Consider the following 18,207-nt stretch of genomic DNA (forward strand, 5'->3'; position numbering starts at 1 on the left):
GGCATGCAGGTTAATGAGGATGACTCACCAATAAGAATAAGCACATTACGTAACATGTCCTGTTTACGTCTTTTATGAGGGGAGTTCACAAAGTCAGCTAGTTTGTGTAAATTCAGCGGCTTAATTACGCCCTGTAATGTTAACAAAACCCCTCCTAAACAAAGGTGCTAAATGCTGTCTTGCAAGACACCCTGTAAAACTGGAAAAGATCCCATTTTTCATTTTCTTGCTGATGTCTTAAAGAGCGCCTGAACATGTTTTAATGCTCCATTTGTTAAATTAGATCATTTTTGCCATACAGAAGTGAGCTAAACCTTTTTCTCTCCTTTTCCCCAACAGATATTATTCGATCAGGCCCAGAGATCAATCAAGACCCAGCTTCAAATATTTATCAAAGAGTGAGTATTAATTCAAAAAAGATAAAACTGTTTGGAAGACTGGCCTGAATTCATATTTCTGTCATGTCTTTGTAAGGATCAGTTGCACACATTTTAATTTCCCTCATGCATATCCAGATAGTCTGAAAAATAAGGAAAAGTGAACTACACACACTTCAGAACTAGGCTGCAGGAAACGTGAAATTTATTTTTAATAACCAAGGCTACCCATGAAACTATGTATATGAATTAGATGCTGCAGGGATGTCACATAACTGATTGTCTTAGGATACAGACGGGGCTTTTAAGGACACAATATTATATTAGAAAACCTCATATCGCCCTGTTTAAGGCCTCCTAATAAAGGGCTGAATTGCAGGCGCACGTAAGTGCAGGAAACAGTGGGAACTTTTGGTTTATGTCACTATAAGGATTAGCAGCTTTAGCCACAGGCACACCAAAGCTAAATACCCACATCAACAGCACCCAAACTTCTCAGAGAAAGCAGGGAAACGTGACTCTGTCTTATCTCTCACTTCCTGCAGCAGTTTCATATTTATCTTGCTGAGGCGAAAGTCTAGCTTCATTGTCCTCCTTCTCAAGATTAGAGCTACTGCCCAGTCACTCACAGTGACGCAGGAAAAGAAGTTTGTTTTAACCTTCTTGGACTTTCATCTTCACAAGATTCACACTATCACCCTTAACATGTGTGTGTTCCTGTGCCCTGACCCTGGCTGTGTTGAGGACTTTGCTTTCCTTACAGAATCTGACCTTTCCCCTGAAAAGATTGACAACAATTTTTTCACCTTTTGTAACTAATTTTGTCAAACCCATTCAGCATTATCCAGAAATTGTTGTACATTTCTAAACATCTGTGGAACCATGCAAGGGTATTTCCATCATCTTAAGACAACAACACTTCATTTTAGTGCTCAAAATGAGCAATGAAAAAGCGAAAGGCTGTTTCCACAATTCAAAAAATGTTCTCAGATCTGTATGAATTTGAAAGAAAGTTTCATTTAAACAAATGCTTTTGTTTTAAACAGGTATTGTTTTGTAACCTCTGCTCGGTCCCTTATTGTTTTCAGTGACTTGCGTAAGTTCAAAGAAGCCAAAAAGCAATTTGACAAAGTGAGTGAAGAAAAGGAGACGGCGCTGATCAAGAACGCTCAGGCTCCTCGCAACAAGCAGCATGAGGTGGAAGAGGCCACCAACATCCTCACTGCCACACGCAAGTGCTTCCGACACATCGTCCTCGATTACGTTTTACAGGTACAACAACTCACTGAAGGATTTACATTGTCTCACCCTTTCAAATGCAATCAAAGCTTAGACATAGGAAGGCTGGTACATACAGTATGTTTCTTTTCAATAAAAGTAAGGAAGTTTTGAACCTCAAATACCAAGTAACAGTTGCATGATGGTGTATTTCTTTAGTAACACCAAATAGAAAACAAGTTGTGACCATAATTTAAGGGTACATAAATCATATCCACAAGTTGCAGTGTTTCAAGAAAACCATTAGGTGCCCTGAAGTGTTACAGTTTCCAGAGTGACTTCTTCAAGCAGAAGATGCTGACATCAGCTTTTAACTTTGATGCTTTGCTCAGCTGCACACCATCATTTTGGATATTTCTCTGTACATCAGAGCCAACGTGGGTTTGGATGAGGAACTAAATATGCTGAGTCAGACTGAAAATGCTGAAGTAGCACGGAGAAGGATGAACAACAGCTGTGTTGAATTCTGTTCCCTTCATAGTGAAACACCCAACTGATTCGGACACATATCAGGCTGGATATGGCTCAAAGAGAGTAATTGTAAAAGATGCATCAAAGAGCTGGATGCTAAATAAACCTTATAGAAAATGTATTGTTTGGTTAAAGGGTAGGACACCGTTTAGGTCAATAACAAAATAATGACATAAAGTTCACCAGTGAGAAATCATTTTTGATAAAGAACAAATGATTCATATTTTAGATAAGATTATTGTAAAACAAGTAAGAGAGACACGGAGCAGGAGGATGAAGAACCAAACAAAACAAGTAAAAGTTTACAATTTTAGCCACTTAAAACAATTCAGACTACATGAGGACTGTTGCTCAATTATGACTTGTTTCAAAATAGGTCAGGGTTTAAAGTTATAGTAATAAGACAGAGGAAGAGACTTGCTCACAAAATATTGCCCTTAAAAGCTGAATCACCTGTTATAAAAAAATGACTGTTATGAAATGATTACTTGTTACATGTTACTTCATCTTTAAAAATGAGTTAGACCTTTTTCTTGTCTGTGTCTGCTGAGCCCTGGGTCTGTCCTTTTGGTCACAACAGATGAATGTTTCCTGCCTGCTGATAAGGCAGCTACCAGCCTATTTATTTGAATCTCACTCCAAAAGGAACAGACAATACAGTGTAGGCACAGCTAGCTCCAAAATTAGATTTTGAAAAGAAACCAAAAGGAGGTTTCAAAATAGGGTTGGCAGTCTGCTCTAGTGGTCTGCTGCATAATCTCTCTTGTAAAATGAAGTCTGGCTGTGAGAAATAAGTAGAGTTTCTATCTTGCCTGTTGGTCTGCTATAGGGAATCTATAAGCCAACAGCAAGCACAACTGATTTAATGGTTCTCCTTTTAGGTCACGTAGTTCTCCTTTAAGTTTCATATCTTTGCAGCGCTTTCAGCTGCAACTTCAACTTCTGCAGCTTGGCTTGCAGAAAACATTTGAGTCAAAATTCTGCCCTTTTAAGTTTTGTTTCTTAATTACACAGTGCACAGTTTTCAGTGAAATGCAGGATGGTAGAGGGAGAGGAAATTATAGGAGGGGTTATAAGCCAGACTTGCATCTATGAATGTTTAAGAATGGAGCATGTTTCCTTTACCCTGCTATGCCATAAGGAGCTGGATCATAAAACACTGGAGTATCAACTTGAAACTTTATTGACTATTGGCGAAGTTTGAAAACTGTTTCTATGTTATAAAATGAAAACACATTGTGCAGTAAAAGCTAATAACGCTGCATGACTTCTTCCTGACTGACAGGTTATCACTTACTGAATAGAGACAAACGCTGAAAAACAGAAGCACAGTTTACACTTTATAAAGACAGAGTTGTATGTAAAAAAATGTTCATGCCTAAAAACGGTCTACTTTGAGCTTAAATCTTGCACTCATGTAAGTGTGGAATGACCACAACTTGACCAAATGCTCATAAACTTGGCAGTTTTGTACGTTGTCACCATAGTGAACTTTGCTGGTTAAACAAACCATTGCTAAGAGGTACTACTCCTGTCAAAACTACTAATTGACTGTAATCGAGAGAAGGAGGGGGCTTGTAAAAGATGTGATGCACCAACCACTGTGGCTAGAGGATGGAAATTAAGCTTCCATCCCCCAGTGGGATTTATATCTGTATATAAACACAAGTGTGGTTCTCTGTTGCCAAGGGAAATGGCCTTACCACCAAAAATCTGCTGGCCATAACAAAGAATTGAACTTTTTTTTCCACTGTGGGTCAAAGTATTTTGTTTCTGTTTTCATGACTGCAAAAAAAATGCCTTCTGTAGTTGTCAAATGCATCCACCACGCCCACTCAGATACTCCACTGTCACACAATTAACATTTGTTTCTATCAGGCTGAAAGAAGCCAATCAGCTTCACTGTCTGTATTTACCCCCCCCTCCTTAACTTTTCTCAAGTCTGTCACATTAACCTGAAATAACCTCCCAGGTCTGATGAGCAGCACAGTGTTAATTAGAGGAGGATGACGAAGAGTCTGCCCACACACACACACACACACACACACACACACACACACACACACACACACACACACACACACACACACACACACACACACACACACACACAAGGACCTACACACAAACCAGGCTGCAGTGCATTCAGCAGAGAAACATAGATGCATGCAGCGCCCCCTGCTGCAAGTATTAAGTATTGCTGTGCAGTAAGGATAGGCTGTGATCTTTTTTCTACTTTAGTTCAGCTTATTTCATGACTTCTTTCATTCGCTCATTTTTCCTCTGATGTTTATTTTAATTATTTTATCACCTCGTTTCATCTTCTGTTTATGTTCTGCCTAACTCTCTATTTTGTTGCATCCGTCACTTTATTTCGCTTCGCACATTTTCTCTTATATGGTACTACCATGCAATTTAATTAAAGCGCTTTTGTAGATTGAGTTTTTATTTATATATTGTATTTCCCAATCAGTTAGTTAGAAATGAAATGCACAAACCATAAAAACACCCCCAAACCCTTGAACATGAACTGCCTCCTCACTAGAATCAGAATCAGGTTTTATTGCCAAGTACATTTACACATGTTTTGGTGCTAAACAATTAACAAGGAAATAAAGCAGCAACTTAAATAATACAGTATAAGAAGCTATTACAATATATAAAATAGGATTTAAAATGTAAAAAATTTAAAAAAATGCAGGTGCAGAACAAGTTATGAGAAAGTGTTTGAGAGGGGTGCGTTGTCATCATTGTATCCAAATTTCTTTCTTTGCCAGTCTTATGTGGCTACTGCACTAGTTTCAGTTTGTGGAAGACTGCTCATGAATAATGAGTCTATGGGAAGAGTGCATACAGGTATGCAGTAAGGTAGTTAAGTCAGGCAGGTTAGCCATCTTTAATGTCATGTGGTACAGATGTAATGATTGGACAGAGTTTTCACAAGCCAATATCACCCACTTTTAGCACATGTTTCTTTTATGCAAAACTTTTCATGCAGCCATATAAGGATGTTGGAATTACAGCAAAATGACAGAAATGATTGAAACAACTTTATGGTTTTTACAGATCAATGTGCTACAATCCAAGAGAAGATCAGAAATCTTAAAATCAGTGAGTATTCTCTTCTAACACATCAAGTGATTTCTTATGATGCAGCCCTACTGGATCTCTGAATATTCAATATTTTCTCCTCAGATGTTGTCCTTCATGTACTCCCACCTGACGTTCTTCCACCAAGGCTATGACCTCTTCAGTGAACTACAACCGCTAATGAAGCTGCTTGGAGGACAGGTACAGACCGGACTACACACACATGTTGATGCCTTTGCCTACTCACACCCTTTTTTGATTATTAAAGCTGAGGGATGAACCTGCAACCACTTACATTTTAATGTCAAATTCAGCAACATGATTTCAGCAAAAAATAACTACAGGCAGAAATCACTGCATTCACAGTGGGCTTCCATCGTTTTATCTTCCTCACACTTGCAGGGCATCTAGCTTTATCAGTGTAACATCTGTTCATGTTACCCTCATTCATGTTGCTGAAGCTAATGGGGATCCAAATAAACAAACAAACAAATGTCATAATTTATTAGTGATAAATATCGTCTTCATATTGATGCATAATTAACTTTGGCAGCAGATCCTCAGGACTTGGCCATATTGCTTGTTATGAGTTTATTTGAGTTGTTGACCCGGAAATATGCCTTTAAGAATCCGTGGTGTCTTATGCGGGAGCACTGAAGAAGCTTGGAGGGAGGTGTATATGGTGACTCTATATGGTGAAATATAACATTTAACTGTCTTTGCGTTTGTAAGTGATCTTGGATTTAAGCCGTCATCAATGGGGATGCACTTTGTACAGCCGCTCTTTCAGCTTTTGACTTCACCTCTAGATGACCTATCTCTCCTCTTTGTGTTTGTTTTCCTTTCTTCTCAGTTTGTGTGTGTCTCCTGCTTTATTTTTGTCGACCGATATTTCAGCACTGTGTGTGTCTGTTTGCATCCTCTGATAAACAGAGCCTTCCCTCTGAGCCAGAGGATGGCCCGAATGTGACTTTAAGATGATTATCACGGTGGAGCTGCTGTTACAGTGAGCAGGAATGAGGAAGAAGGCATCCAGAGGGGTGGAAAAGGGTTTTCCCACTGTTCGACTCACACGGTTGACAGTCAGCTGAGTGAACACAGTAAATACATCCAAGACTGGTGCTGAAGGTGTGGAATATCAAGCTGAAGGCTGGAGCAGTGCAAGAGCTAAAGGAGAAGACTTTTCTTTTTTTTGGTTCCAGAGAAAGGAAGCAAATGAGTCCAGCTACGGAGATTGAGATCTTGCAGGAGCTGAAAAGTTGAGGGCAACATGTTTTTCTAATGTTTGAACCAGCAAGGAAGCCAACTGCAGCTTTTTTGAGAAACAGAAGACCTCTGGAAGCCAGCTCTGAAGAGTTGGAACAGCAGTCCATTGAATTGGATATAAGAGGAGAGTGTGGTTGTTGCGAAGTTGGAAACATCTGACGTTTGTGCTATCAAGAAATTGACTGAAAGAAGCAAACAGTGCTGGGAACATACTGTAGGAGACACTTTAGAAAATAGATTTAGGAAGGGATAAGAGTCAGAATGTAATCTGCTCGGAGCAAAAAGTGATTGAAGTAGAATGGAAAGGCAGCCGGAGAGGCATCAGCTGTAAACCCACCACATTCAGAAGACTGAAAGGATTGTGCGAGCGAAATGGTTGTTTTTTTTTCTTGGAGAGGAAAGGATAGAGAGAGTGTTGGTTTCAAGTTAATGAACAAGTTAAGTCAAACTGCATTGTGTGGATTTTAAGCCTGTCACGCTCGATTTGGAACATTTTGAAACTGAGGACAATCAGAGGCAGAGCCGTGGAAAGCAGTGACAAGAGGAAAGTGGATTATTTATTTTCTCCTCCACATCATGAAGCTGAAGAAGGTGGAGAGGCTGTGCAGGGAGGTGTGGAGGAGCTGTCAACAGGTCTGATAATACTGTATGACTCCATGCCTGTTGCCAATGAGAAAGTGATAAAGAGTGGAAAAGTAAATGAACTATTCTCCAATTAGAGAACAGGGAGGTGAAAAAATAAAGCCGGTTTCCCACACTTTTTCTTTTGGGAGTAAAAGCATCTTTAGTATAGTATAGGACATAGGGGCATTCAGTTGTCTTGCATGATATAGCAGTTGGGTTTTGTTTGATGACAGAAGACTGAAAATTGCAATTACAATTTGACAGAATTGAAGTTACTAAACAAAACAGGAAGATGGGCTAAATACTGCAGTTGCAAGAGGTCAAGAAACTGTTTCTGTAATGTTCCTGTGATTGTTTGGAAAAGGGCTTGTATATTAACAAAAGCATAATGGTAATAATAATACTCATAAGAAGGAGAAGAAAACATACTTTATTAATCCCAGAGAGGAAATTCAGTTTACTTTTTAAAAGAAAAACATGCCTCACAAACTTGGGCCAGAAATACAAACATGCACAAACAGGCTCCTATAGACATTCACAAATGGAGAGACACCAGAGGGAGAGGCTGCACACGATACAGCACCCTGAGAAGTTGGTGTCTGGCAGCCTCTGGTTCCCAACCCAAGTCTCTACAGAAAGATACAAAAGGGGCGTGGCAAGACATGGCATCATAAAAATCCATTGCTGCACAAAAATCTTGTCAGCCATATAAAACTAAGATTATTATTATTATTATTATTATCTCAGTTCTATGTTGTGTTACCACTACATGAATCATTTCAAATGTATTTTTTGGGGGACATTTTCTGCCTTTTATTGGAGGGACAGGACAGTGGATAGAGTCAGAAATCAGGGAGAGAGAGAGATAGTGGGGAGTGACATGCACTGCGCCACCAGCGCTCCATTTCAAATGTTTTTTGAAAGAGCTTCTTAATAAAGCTGCTTCTCATTGGAAAAGGTTCAGCTGATTGGATCTTTCTATGATGCCAAACCTTAGTGTTGAACACATGTTGAGTGAATATATTCATTCATAAGAATGTGTTTGTTACTGTTCTTTGAGTCATTCAGCTTATTATTATAGTTACAGGTTAAGACAGTTCCCTGCAGAAGAAAGACTAAAAGGCTTTTATTATAGGGCTGTTGTCGTAAACCTTAGAGGCGCTTGTCTCTGCCGGCATCTTCAGTGGGGGCTGCACGATTGGATAGATAAGATGTTGCAGGTTATGGTGAGTCACTGTCACAAAATATGTTGAGAGGTTCACACAATCTTACATTTCTGCTTTTGCTAATGCAGTTAAAAAAACCCAGAAAGACAGCGTGGACTGCACTGGACTTGTTGATGGTGAGACAGGGGAAAACATTTCCCATCTGATGTTATCTGCCTGTGGCTCTGCCGTGCATCCATTTCCTCTCTTTAAACAAAACAAAAGATCGAGCTCCCACATATGCTGTCTTCTTTGTAATGATGGAATATTTTTCATATTGTCCTACAAAGTAAGATATTTTAAGAAAGAAAAGACGTCATACAAAGAATATGTTAAATGTCATTTTGCTGTAAATTTGAACAATAACACAAAACTTTGTGCCTTAAGAAAGGAAGCAAAATATTTGTACCACCCTCTTGTATCGTATTTCGCACGCTAGCTTCTCTTTCAGCCCTTTGAAGTTGTGGTACAGTAACTGTTGTTAGAAGCATATGACAAACACAGCTGATCTGAAGTAAAACCTCATGTTCAATATGCAGATACTGATCCTTTTGTGTTTTGAGGCACGAGACAAATTGATTTATGTCTTTTAGCAGCAACAAACTAAAAAGAGGCACAGATGAATAGTTCACTGCTGAAAGGCAAACTGGCACATTTTCAAACCTATGACCTCCAGCACTGTCCTTTTTTAAAATGTGTTGCTCTTCTCTCTGCTCAGAAGATCCTTTATCTTCATCTCTACATGCAATGGTTACACAGGGGACGAGGAGAATCAATCATCCCCCCCCATCCAATTTCACCCATGATGAAGCAGATGTAGCACGGCCCATGTTTTTTTTTTTTTTTTTTTTTTAAGGTTTTCTTTTTAGCCTTTGTTTGAGAAGACAGAGGATTGAGTAGGAAATCCAGAGAAAGAATGGATAATGACATGCAGGACAGGGAAGGAGCCGCAGGTCTGACTTGAACCCAGGCCGTCCACTCTGAGGGCTATAGCCTCCGTACATGGGGCACGAGCTAACCGCTAGGCCATCAGTGCCCCAGTGCGGCTATTTTTATTTAGAGGAGGAGGAGGTCTGTCTTGTATTGATTTGGCCTGTGGAAAAGTTGTTTAATTTGCAAGTTGCAGTCATACTTGAAAGATTGCGGAGGAAAATGAAAAGGCAGCAGTGCACATGTGCTTGTATAAACCTCTTAAGTGCAGTCAGAAGTCTTTTTTATTTTAATGGCTCATCATTAGATTGACAAAAGACCGTTCATTTCATTTTGATATGTAAATCAAATAAATAATGCTATGAGTTCAGTTTTTCCCTTGAATTGATATTAGTACGATTGTACTGTTTATTTGCATTTTGATTGGTTTCCCAAAATGAAAAGTGTCTTATATATTTGTTTGGATATATGTTTGTTTATGCTGTTTTGAATGAAAGCTGTATGACCAGGTGGTTTGTAAGCTTGACTAATCAGTCGCTCTGTTTGTTGCAGTTGGACCAGCTGGTGGTTGATGCTGCCAAAGAGAAGAGAGACATGGAGCAGAAACACTCCACCATTCAGCAAAAGGTACACTCACTGTGGTCTCATCTTCATTTCAATTTAAACCAAAAAAATCAATCAAACTTGGTCCTCCCTTCTTCTGTCTAGAAACTAAAAACTTTGAAAATTAGCTACTTTGGCAAAAAGCTTTTCTCATTGTGAGTTTCTCTTGTGTGTAGTTACTTTATGGATGTTAGATCCTCCTGCCTGTAGTCACAAAGCCTTTTTTATTGCATCCAGGCCTCCTGCCATTAAAAATAAACCCACAGCCCTCCTGCAGTACTTACCTTCTACCCCATAGCCTCCTGTTCTTTAACCCCTTATGACACTGGCCACACTGAACTCTTTCTGAACTCTGCTTGAGTTTGGGCATGCTCAATCACTACAAGCTAAGAGTGTGGTGAAACACTCAAGATTATTGAAAACAAGCTTACAAGTTTACAAGAGAATCAAGTGTTGCATCAAAAGAAATGTCTGAATAATATTTCCCAAAGAATAATTTGTATTCATAGCAGGGGTGGGACAAAACATTGATACCACAATATACGGTCGTGCTGACGTTGGCGTGTGGCACGTTATTGAATCGCTGGGTCCAAATATCCATACTCTGATAATTCTTTTAGAAAATTATGCATTACAGATTTCCCTGCCAATTTGACTCACAAGTCTCTTCCCAGTGGCACTTATCACATGAATGTAGGTAACAGAAGTTACTTGGCCAAAGAAAAAGAAGACACCGTTATAAAAGAAGAATAAAAAACAGAAGGATATGAGACATAGTGAAATGATGAAGCGTGATAAGACATGAAACTGACTACATATTGCAGTTACTAAGTTCATTTATTCTGCACTTTACCTTCTTTGGACATTTTATATTGCTGAGTTAATCAGAAATGGTAATATACATACAATAACATTTAACCATGCAAAGGTCTCAGATGCACTGCTCTTAGTCTTTTTAACAGAAGGCTTATTTGCAGCACCTGCCCACGGGAGGCTTTTAGAAGTTACAGATAGAAATCAGAATAAAAATACCATGATACTAAAGTACATGCTGTTATTTTCCTGCAATATGTCAGCAGAAATTAATATGTTGACAGCCTGGTTTTAAAAAAATATATATTTGATCTGATTAGCTCATGTCTTGATCAGCACACACTGTAGGTGGGTGGGGGTGATTTTTCTTCCAGCTCATCTGTTTTGATTTTTATTAAGGATACGAGTTATTCACAGTAAGGCGCTTAGCTGACCTGATTGACAGGCGGGCGCAGTGTAACAGTTTGTTAAGGGGCTTAAAATCTGTCTCTGCTCCAGCTCTCAGCCTGATGTAGGTTGACTGAAAGTTAGATTGAGACAGGATTTCCATCATGGCGACCACCATCGCTGGGACTCTAAACCCCCCTGCAGTAACAGAGGGGCGACGTCACTCAGATTTCGTCCAGTCTTTTTTTTACAATCTTATGATTTTGATATTTGTGTGGGCGAGGTATCGCAAATTGTATGCTATTGTGAGTTACCCTGCAACCTCTTACCCTAGTATTACTGATTTTACCCATTAGCCCTACATATCTCATGTGAGCGGTAGTACTACGCGCTCAGGTGTAAGGTAATCTCTATGACCTCAGCCACACACATGCATTATTGACAGCTGACGGAAAACCCTTTCCAAATAAATAGGGTTGGGTTTCACCTTTATTCACTCTACCTTCTCTGGCCATACTAACACAGTTACCCCAATGAGTCACATTTTTCTATGTCTCTAACAAAAAGGTACACCAGTAGTTTTGACAGTAGTTAATTTCTGTTAAACAATCAACAGAAAGCAGTTGTGAGATGTTATGTTAGAATATGTGGTGATTATTAACTGCCCGTAGCTTTAATGGAACATCACACAGCCTAATTATTCCTAAACATCTGTGAGTTCTTGACCCAGCTGTTGTCGGCTGGGCTTCTGTTAATTTGTCTGTCTATCAGTGACGCTCACTTCAGTCTCCAACTGTGTGCAAGTTCTTCTGAGGTCTTTCTTTCCTCTGTCAGTCTGTCCTTTTTTCCGTCTGTCAGTTTGTGTGTTTTCTTTTGCCTGCTGTCCTCTCTCTCTCTGTTCCCTCTTGGATGGTCAGTGATGGTACATGTGCCAACTTCCGCCTGTCCTTGAGCAACTATCCTCCACCTCCCCTACCTCGATTTATCTAGATGCTATTTTTATATCGTCTCACTCCCCCTGCTCTCTCTCTCTCTTTCTCTTCTGGCTGTTTATACACAGACACTCCTAACCAGCTGTCTCTTCTTTTCTTCTACTACTTTTTTCCACATCTCATTTCCTCTGCTCCCTTCAGGCTGCTATCCAGGTAAGCTGATCTATCTTTTTATTCCCTTGCTGTTATGTCTGTGCTGGACAAATACTGTACGCTTTGCCACAAAGTGCTGAGACTCCATCTCTGCAGCTCACCGTTGAGACAAGTGGGCTCCTTAATCACTAGATTAAGGTTTCACATGCATGATGTGATACCGTCAAATATTGTCAGACATTTATATTGTCACGTGTGTCCTTGTGCATTTCTGCAGTTAATGTGTATGTATGAGTCAGCCTTAATTTATTATTCAAATTAAGACTTGATTTTGGCGAAATTATCTCATTGCTCTTGACTTTCCACACAAAATCATGCAGCTTTTCTTCTACTATATTGTGTTTAGTTATGTACAGATGTTAAACCAACTTAGTCCAGCGTGGAGGAGGGCATTTCTTTTGAGATTTGTCTTCCAATACTTTTTCCGTTCGGGTATAAAATTGTGCAAGTGCATGTATCTAAATGCTTATTTCCCCTGAAAAATAAAACAGATTTGTTGTTAAGCACAACAGTACTGCATTACTTAAATATGTATCCCTTAAATTAAAACATCACCAGTGTTGCAGGGTCAATGTGCACAGATGTTATTTAACATACATGATACAAGGTTGACCTAAACTGAACGACCAGGTAGTGTTTTTGTCCTGACAGGCACTTTCAGCAAATTCCATTTTTATATATAGAGGTTGTATTTGAGGCCTTATGAGATGATGCCTTCAAGTTGTTAAGTTACTTGACCAGCTTGTAACAAGATGTTCACATTGTTCATTCAATAAAGCATAATTATTAGAAACTCTGTGAATGATCTGCATCTACTTTAGTGACCAGGGTCATTTGACCCAAAGAGATGTAGATCCTATATTCATGGTGCTGTCTGTATCACTTGTTGTGAAAATAATTGGGAAGGTTGGGCACACTGGCAGTTACACTACACTCTTTGAATTTAGCTAGTTTTAATGAATGGCAACATGATGTCAGACCTCCTTTCTTTCATACGCTTGTTTATGTAATATTGCCTTTGACACTAAATCCTTCACTTTTTGGCCCTTTAGTCTTTAAAGAGTTTAAGGGGGATGTAAGTTGTGTTGAGTATACTTCCTATCTGTCTGTGTGCTTCATTCAGCAGCAGCACTTTGACCACAGGACATTACAGTGTAACATTGAAGCTAACCTACAGGGGAGAGAGATTGGCTGCTGACTGAGGAAACTAATGTCCAGATTGATCTCTTAAAAAACTATTTGCCATTTGTTTTGATGCTACTTTGGTATTAAATTTGCCTTACTGCTTTTCTGTAAGAGTAAGCTAAAGTCTCTTCATGTTTGTAAACACTTTAATGTATTTTAAAGGATAAAGGAATGTTTTATTTGTCTTTAGCTCACAGAAAGGAAATGAGAGAAAATTGCAGTGCACGCATACTAACTTGATGTCAGTGTAAATGTTTGATGCCCAAGCTCCTCTCCATGGTCAACTTAATTATTCTAACCTCACAGTAACACTAGCATCACTCACACACTCTCACACACACACACACACACACACACACACACACACACACACACACACACTCACACACACACAGGTGACCTTCTGTAAGCGTGAGAGGACTCAGGAGGAGGAGCAGCCGGCAGTGACGACATCTCTGATAGACATAAACAGCCACAGGAGAGGAGGAGGGGAGAGCTTGTGGAGGAGATAGGCCATGCTGTGTGTCATTAAGATGCTGCTCAGTGAAACTTTGGGATAAGATTAATCTGCCTCGAGGGGATACACTCACGAGGTGGCTTATGATTTCAAAAGTCTATGAAAGATGAAGATTTTCAGCCGATTTCACTATGTTTGGTATCTGGTGAGTGCACCTGAAGGAGGGAGATTACGTTTCAGTGTGTGTGTGTCCCTGTGAGCGACAGCATCTCCGCTATCGATAGTAGTAGTCTGCGTTTATGTTTATCTTTTGTAGCCCGATTGTTTCCCCCGTCTGTACACCAATAACATTTCAAATTATTCTATGCTAGAGTAAGAAAATACATATTTTTTTCTCTGTGTTCTCTTGCTGTGTCTGATGTTTTAGGAGGTGACTGAGCTCGACTCTTCACCCGACTGCCGCAACTTTTGTGCTTGGAGGTCGTCCTCCGTACGTAGAGTCACTGCATTGATTTCCATCTGACATCCATTTTGTAACCCTACCTGCCCTCTCTTCTCCTGGCCTGCACTCACCGAGAGACTGCATTGCAGTGTGTTTGTGTAGATTTTGCTCCTCCGCCTGTTTCCTCATTTTAGGGTGCAACATTATTCAGTAATTTGTGTTGATGTGAACTGAGTGTGCAGCATGTTTGTTGTGATGCCTTGTTGTGGGTGCCACTGTCTGCTACAGTGAGCTCAGGTGTGTGGTGTGATGTCATTGAGAGGTTTATTGCTCTGAAGTCTACTGTCTTTTTTTAAGATTTAGATTATGTTTAATCATATTGCTGCCTTTAGCCTAAAACGTTGGATCTCCAAATAGTTTCACAAACTTTTCACACCAGCCTTGTTGGACCACTACCTCTTTTTAAAAGTATGTAACTGGGTTGAAAATGGTTTACTAGAGGAAAGCGGTCAGAGAAGCTTCTCAACACACAGTTGAAATAAAGAAAACCTGAAGGTTTTCACAAGACTGTTACAGTGTTACACCGCGTTTGACTCTTTAGCAATATGATTGGTTATGGTTGTAAGGATAAATTGTTTTTTGTTCACACGTGAGTGAAAACACATGATTTCATTTGGTGTCTTCATTTCTCAGGTATAAGCGTAGTTATGTTTTGTTTTCTTATTCGATCACCTGTGAAACCACAAAACATTCCACGTTTTGCAAGACACTTTTGTGGGATTTTTTTTCTGAACATAAGTCAGAAGGTGTACTTTTTAGCTTCATATTGAGCTTTGTGGGCCCTTTCTCTTGGATTTAATTTTCCCCTACCTCTAGGAAATGGTGATATGTACAGTAACATGCCAGGGTACTTTCCATTGTGTTCCTGTGTAGATGCTTAATACAGACACATTTTGTTCCTCTTGTGCACTCAAAATAACCCCAGTTGTCCCAGTGTGTGTCATGCTGGAAAATTGTGTGTGTGTTTGTGTGTGTCCATGTTACCATGTGTTTAACTTGAGCTAATGCTCAGGTTGGATTACAGATCCAGGCAATGAGAGGCAATGTGCATGAACAAACAAGACAACTCTCCGTCAGAGAGACACAAGCATAATGACCAAGCACACAGCAGTGTCGCTTCTACAGCAAACACAAATACAGGATCTAAATCCGTAGACTATTAAATGTCACCGTTGGTGGAACTACAACTACTTCATATGGAGAACTACATTTGCCACCTACTCATATTTCAATCATTTCAATCAATCAATTTTTATTTGTATAGCATCAACTCATAACAAGTGTTATCTCGAGACACTTTACAAAAGAGCAGGTAAAAGACCATACTCATTGTTATGTTACAAAGACCCGGCCTATCCATCATGAGCACTTTAGCAAAGCAGCAAAAGTTACAGTGGTAAGAAAAAAAAAATTCAGTGTTACTCCGTTGAACTAAATGTTTCTCTTTATGATGTGATGTTTGTTCTTATAGTCCTTACACATCAATTTTCTTTTCAAACAAAAAAATATCTTATTGGCACTGAGGATGAAATCACTCTTCAGTAACATAAACCACACAGTTACATTCATTTACACTACTACTTACGTTTGATTCTGATAGCACCCTGTCTGATTGTGTTTCATGAAAATGGAATTGATTGACACTGCAGAGGCTTATCCATGGTGCGCCTGAAGGGTCAAATAGCATGCGATTAAATCAGGGATTAAAAATGCATTTATTTTCTGCCCTTAAAAAATCAACTAATGCTGACATCCTTATTTATGCATATAACAAGGGACCAGATCTACGTCAACACATAAGAGCACGTAAAGAAAACTAACCAAAAATGATCCCTGACCCTATAGCCTACTTTTATGAGTCTATCAATCCATTTAGTTAAAATGTCACTGCATAAAAGGAACTAACATAACTCCAATATGACTTTTTTGGGGTTACAGAACTTCCTTTTATCAGAGAACCATGTTTGTTTGGTTGAATAAGGTAAGAAAAGGTCAATCTGACCAATCAGTGTGAGTCAGAGCCACTGGATATTTCTAGAAGGATGAATGATAAGGGCTGAGAGCTGTGAATGATGAAGATAGTGTGACACTCTGTGTAAATTGACTCTACAAGGACACACACACACACACACACACACACACACACACACACATGATGCATGCATCATGGTGTTAAATGTCACTTTAATCTGAGAAAGGGAGGAGGGTGGAGGAAAAGTGTGGCAGCAGCTCAGGTAGTTAAAGCCAGACCAAACACAAGGACAGTCCCATGACAACACATAAGATATAGTTACATCAGCAGCAGAGTAAAAACACAACGCTGAGAATAACACCAACATGTTCAGAAATAATCGGGCAAAAGTACATCAATATTTGTCATTGCAGTTTTCATAATCTCCTGTAATAGTAATGCAGCCTCAGTCGAGAATGTTTGTGCTTGCATTGATGTAATGGGGACGTAGTACATGGTGGGTAAATACTAAATTTGAGATATTAGACTTTAATCACCAGTTTTACTGAAGTCCAATCTAATAGAGAGACTCAAATGGATAAGTAATTTTTTTTCATCACATTTGTCTTCTCATCTATCGGCATGTGCAAGTATCTAACCAAATGAAGCACGAAGGAAAAAGTAAAACAGACCAAAGCCTTGAAACCATTTTAAATCTTGGAGGCTGTGTCTTTCAGCATTTTTCAAAATCTATATTTATCCTTCTCTCTCATTCATTATATTTTTAATCCATCAGTATAAGCTATGGCTGTTCTGCCTGCCTCTCTGCTTAAACCTCATTTAGGTGGGTGTGTAGTGATCATCATCAGTGTGTCATCAAGTGAGACTAATGCCTGATTTAATCTGCATTATACAACTCAGCTCACTTGCAACTCTTCATTTTTGTTGTTTGGCAAAAAATTGGGGATAATATCTGTTGTTATACCTGTTACCTAGAACTCTTTCTTGTATCACCTCAGCCAAGGTTGCAAGCTAGCAGATGGTGGAGGTAAAACAGTGTAGCCCACTGATTGCTCACAGAGGTCAGGTTTATGTGCAGACAGGCAGGCACCCAGCGGTTTCACTTGACATAGCCAAGTTGTTCAGCCATGAACCCACCTTTAGCAGGTACTATCTGCAGTAGGGGGAAATGTAGAGAAAGTAATACCACCAGTTCCAAATGGGTTGAGTAGAGCCAAAGCTCTGCAGTGTGAGGGAAAAAAACTTCAGGAAAAGTGTTGTGTCATTTTCTACAATGAGAGAAAGCCACCAGTACCGCGACATTGTACATCTTTAGTTTATTGATTTGTGAGTGGTTGTTTGTCTTTTGTTGGTCTTTACATTTTAAGACAAAATAATTTGTTAAGTATTTTCTTTTCTCCTGTCCTTCCTGTTTCTTTACTCTCTTCTGTTCAGGATTTCTCGAATGACGACACCAAGCTGGAGTACAATGTTGACGCAGACAACGGCATCGCCATGGAGGGTTATCTGTTTAAGAGGGCCAGCAATGCCTTCAAGACGTGGAATAGGTAGGACAAAGAGACTATTAGATTTGCATCTTTATAAAGACATTACAAATCAAACTTATGATAAGGACAAGCTATATGGGGATAATAAAAAAAGGGCGAGTGCTGTCAATTAAAAGGTAGGATAGACAAATGAAAGGTACTTCACATGTGTGTTTTAAAACATGTTCTGATGAGGACTTTTTGATCACGGTCACAATATATTATTGGGTTAAATGTGGAAGGAAGAGGTTATACTGTTCACTTAATGATCATAGAGGCATACAGGTAGCATCGTTTTCCCGGATTTAAATCACAAGCTTACACACAGACCTTCTGAATAAATGTATTTACCCATCAGCCATTTCTCTTTTCTTGA

General features: G+C 39.3%; 1 protein-coding gene across 7 annotated transcripts in view; it reads left to right on the forward strand.

Moving 5' to 3' along the window:
* LOC109987951 (arf-GAP with coiled-coil, ANK repeat and PH domain-containing protein 2) overlaps positions 1–18,207 on the forward strand; it is a 46,958-nt gene that overhangs the window by 16,737 nt on the left and 12,014 nt on the right. For 4 of the 7 annotated variants that reach the window (XM_065955805.1, XM_065955807.1, XM_065955808.1 and 1 more), the window contains exons 5-12: positions 340–398; positions 1,466–1,649; positions 5,193–5,237; positions 5,322–5,417; positions 9,794–9,868; positions 12,178–12,189; positions 14,259–14,321; positions 17,740–17,852. In XM_065955805.1, coding sequence (XP_065811877.1) covers positions 340–398; positions 1,466–1,649; positions 5,193–5,237; positions 5,322–5,417; positions 9,794–9,868; positions 12,178–12,189; positions 14,259–14,321; positions 17,740–17,852 — 647 coding nt within the window. The remainder of the gene's footprint in view (positions 1–339; positions 399–1,465; positions 1,650–5,192; positions 5,238–5,321; positions 5,418–9,793; positions 9,869–12,177; positions 12,190–14,258; positions 14,322–17,739; positions 17,853–18,207) is intronic. The other 3 variants (XM_020639237.3, XM_029278339.2, XM_020639238.3) reach the window with 2 other exon arrangements.

Source organism: Labrus bergylta, chromosome 6 (genome assembly GCF_963930695.1).
Source record: "Labrus bergylta chromosome 6, fLabBer1.1, whole genome shotgun sequence".
In the NCBI taxonomy this organism is placed as follows: Eukaryota; Metazoa; Chordata; class Actinopteri; order Labriformes; family Labridae; genus Labrus; species Labrus bergylta.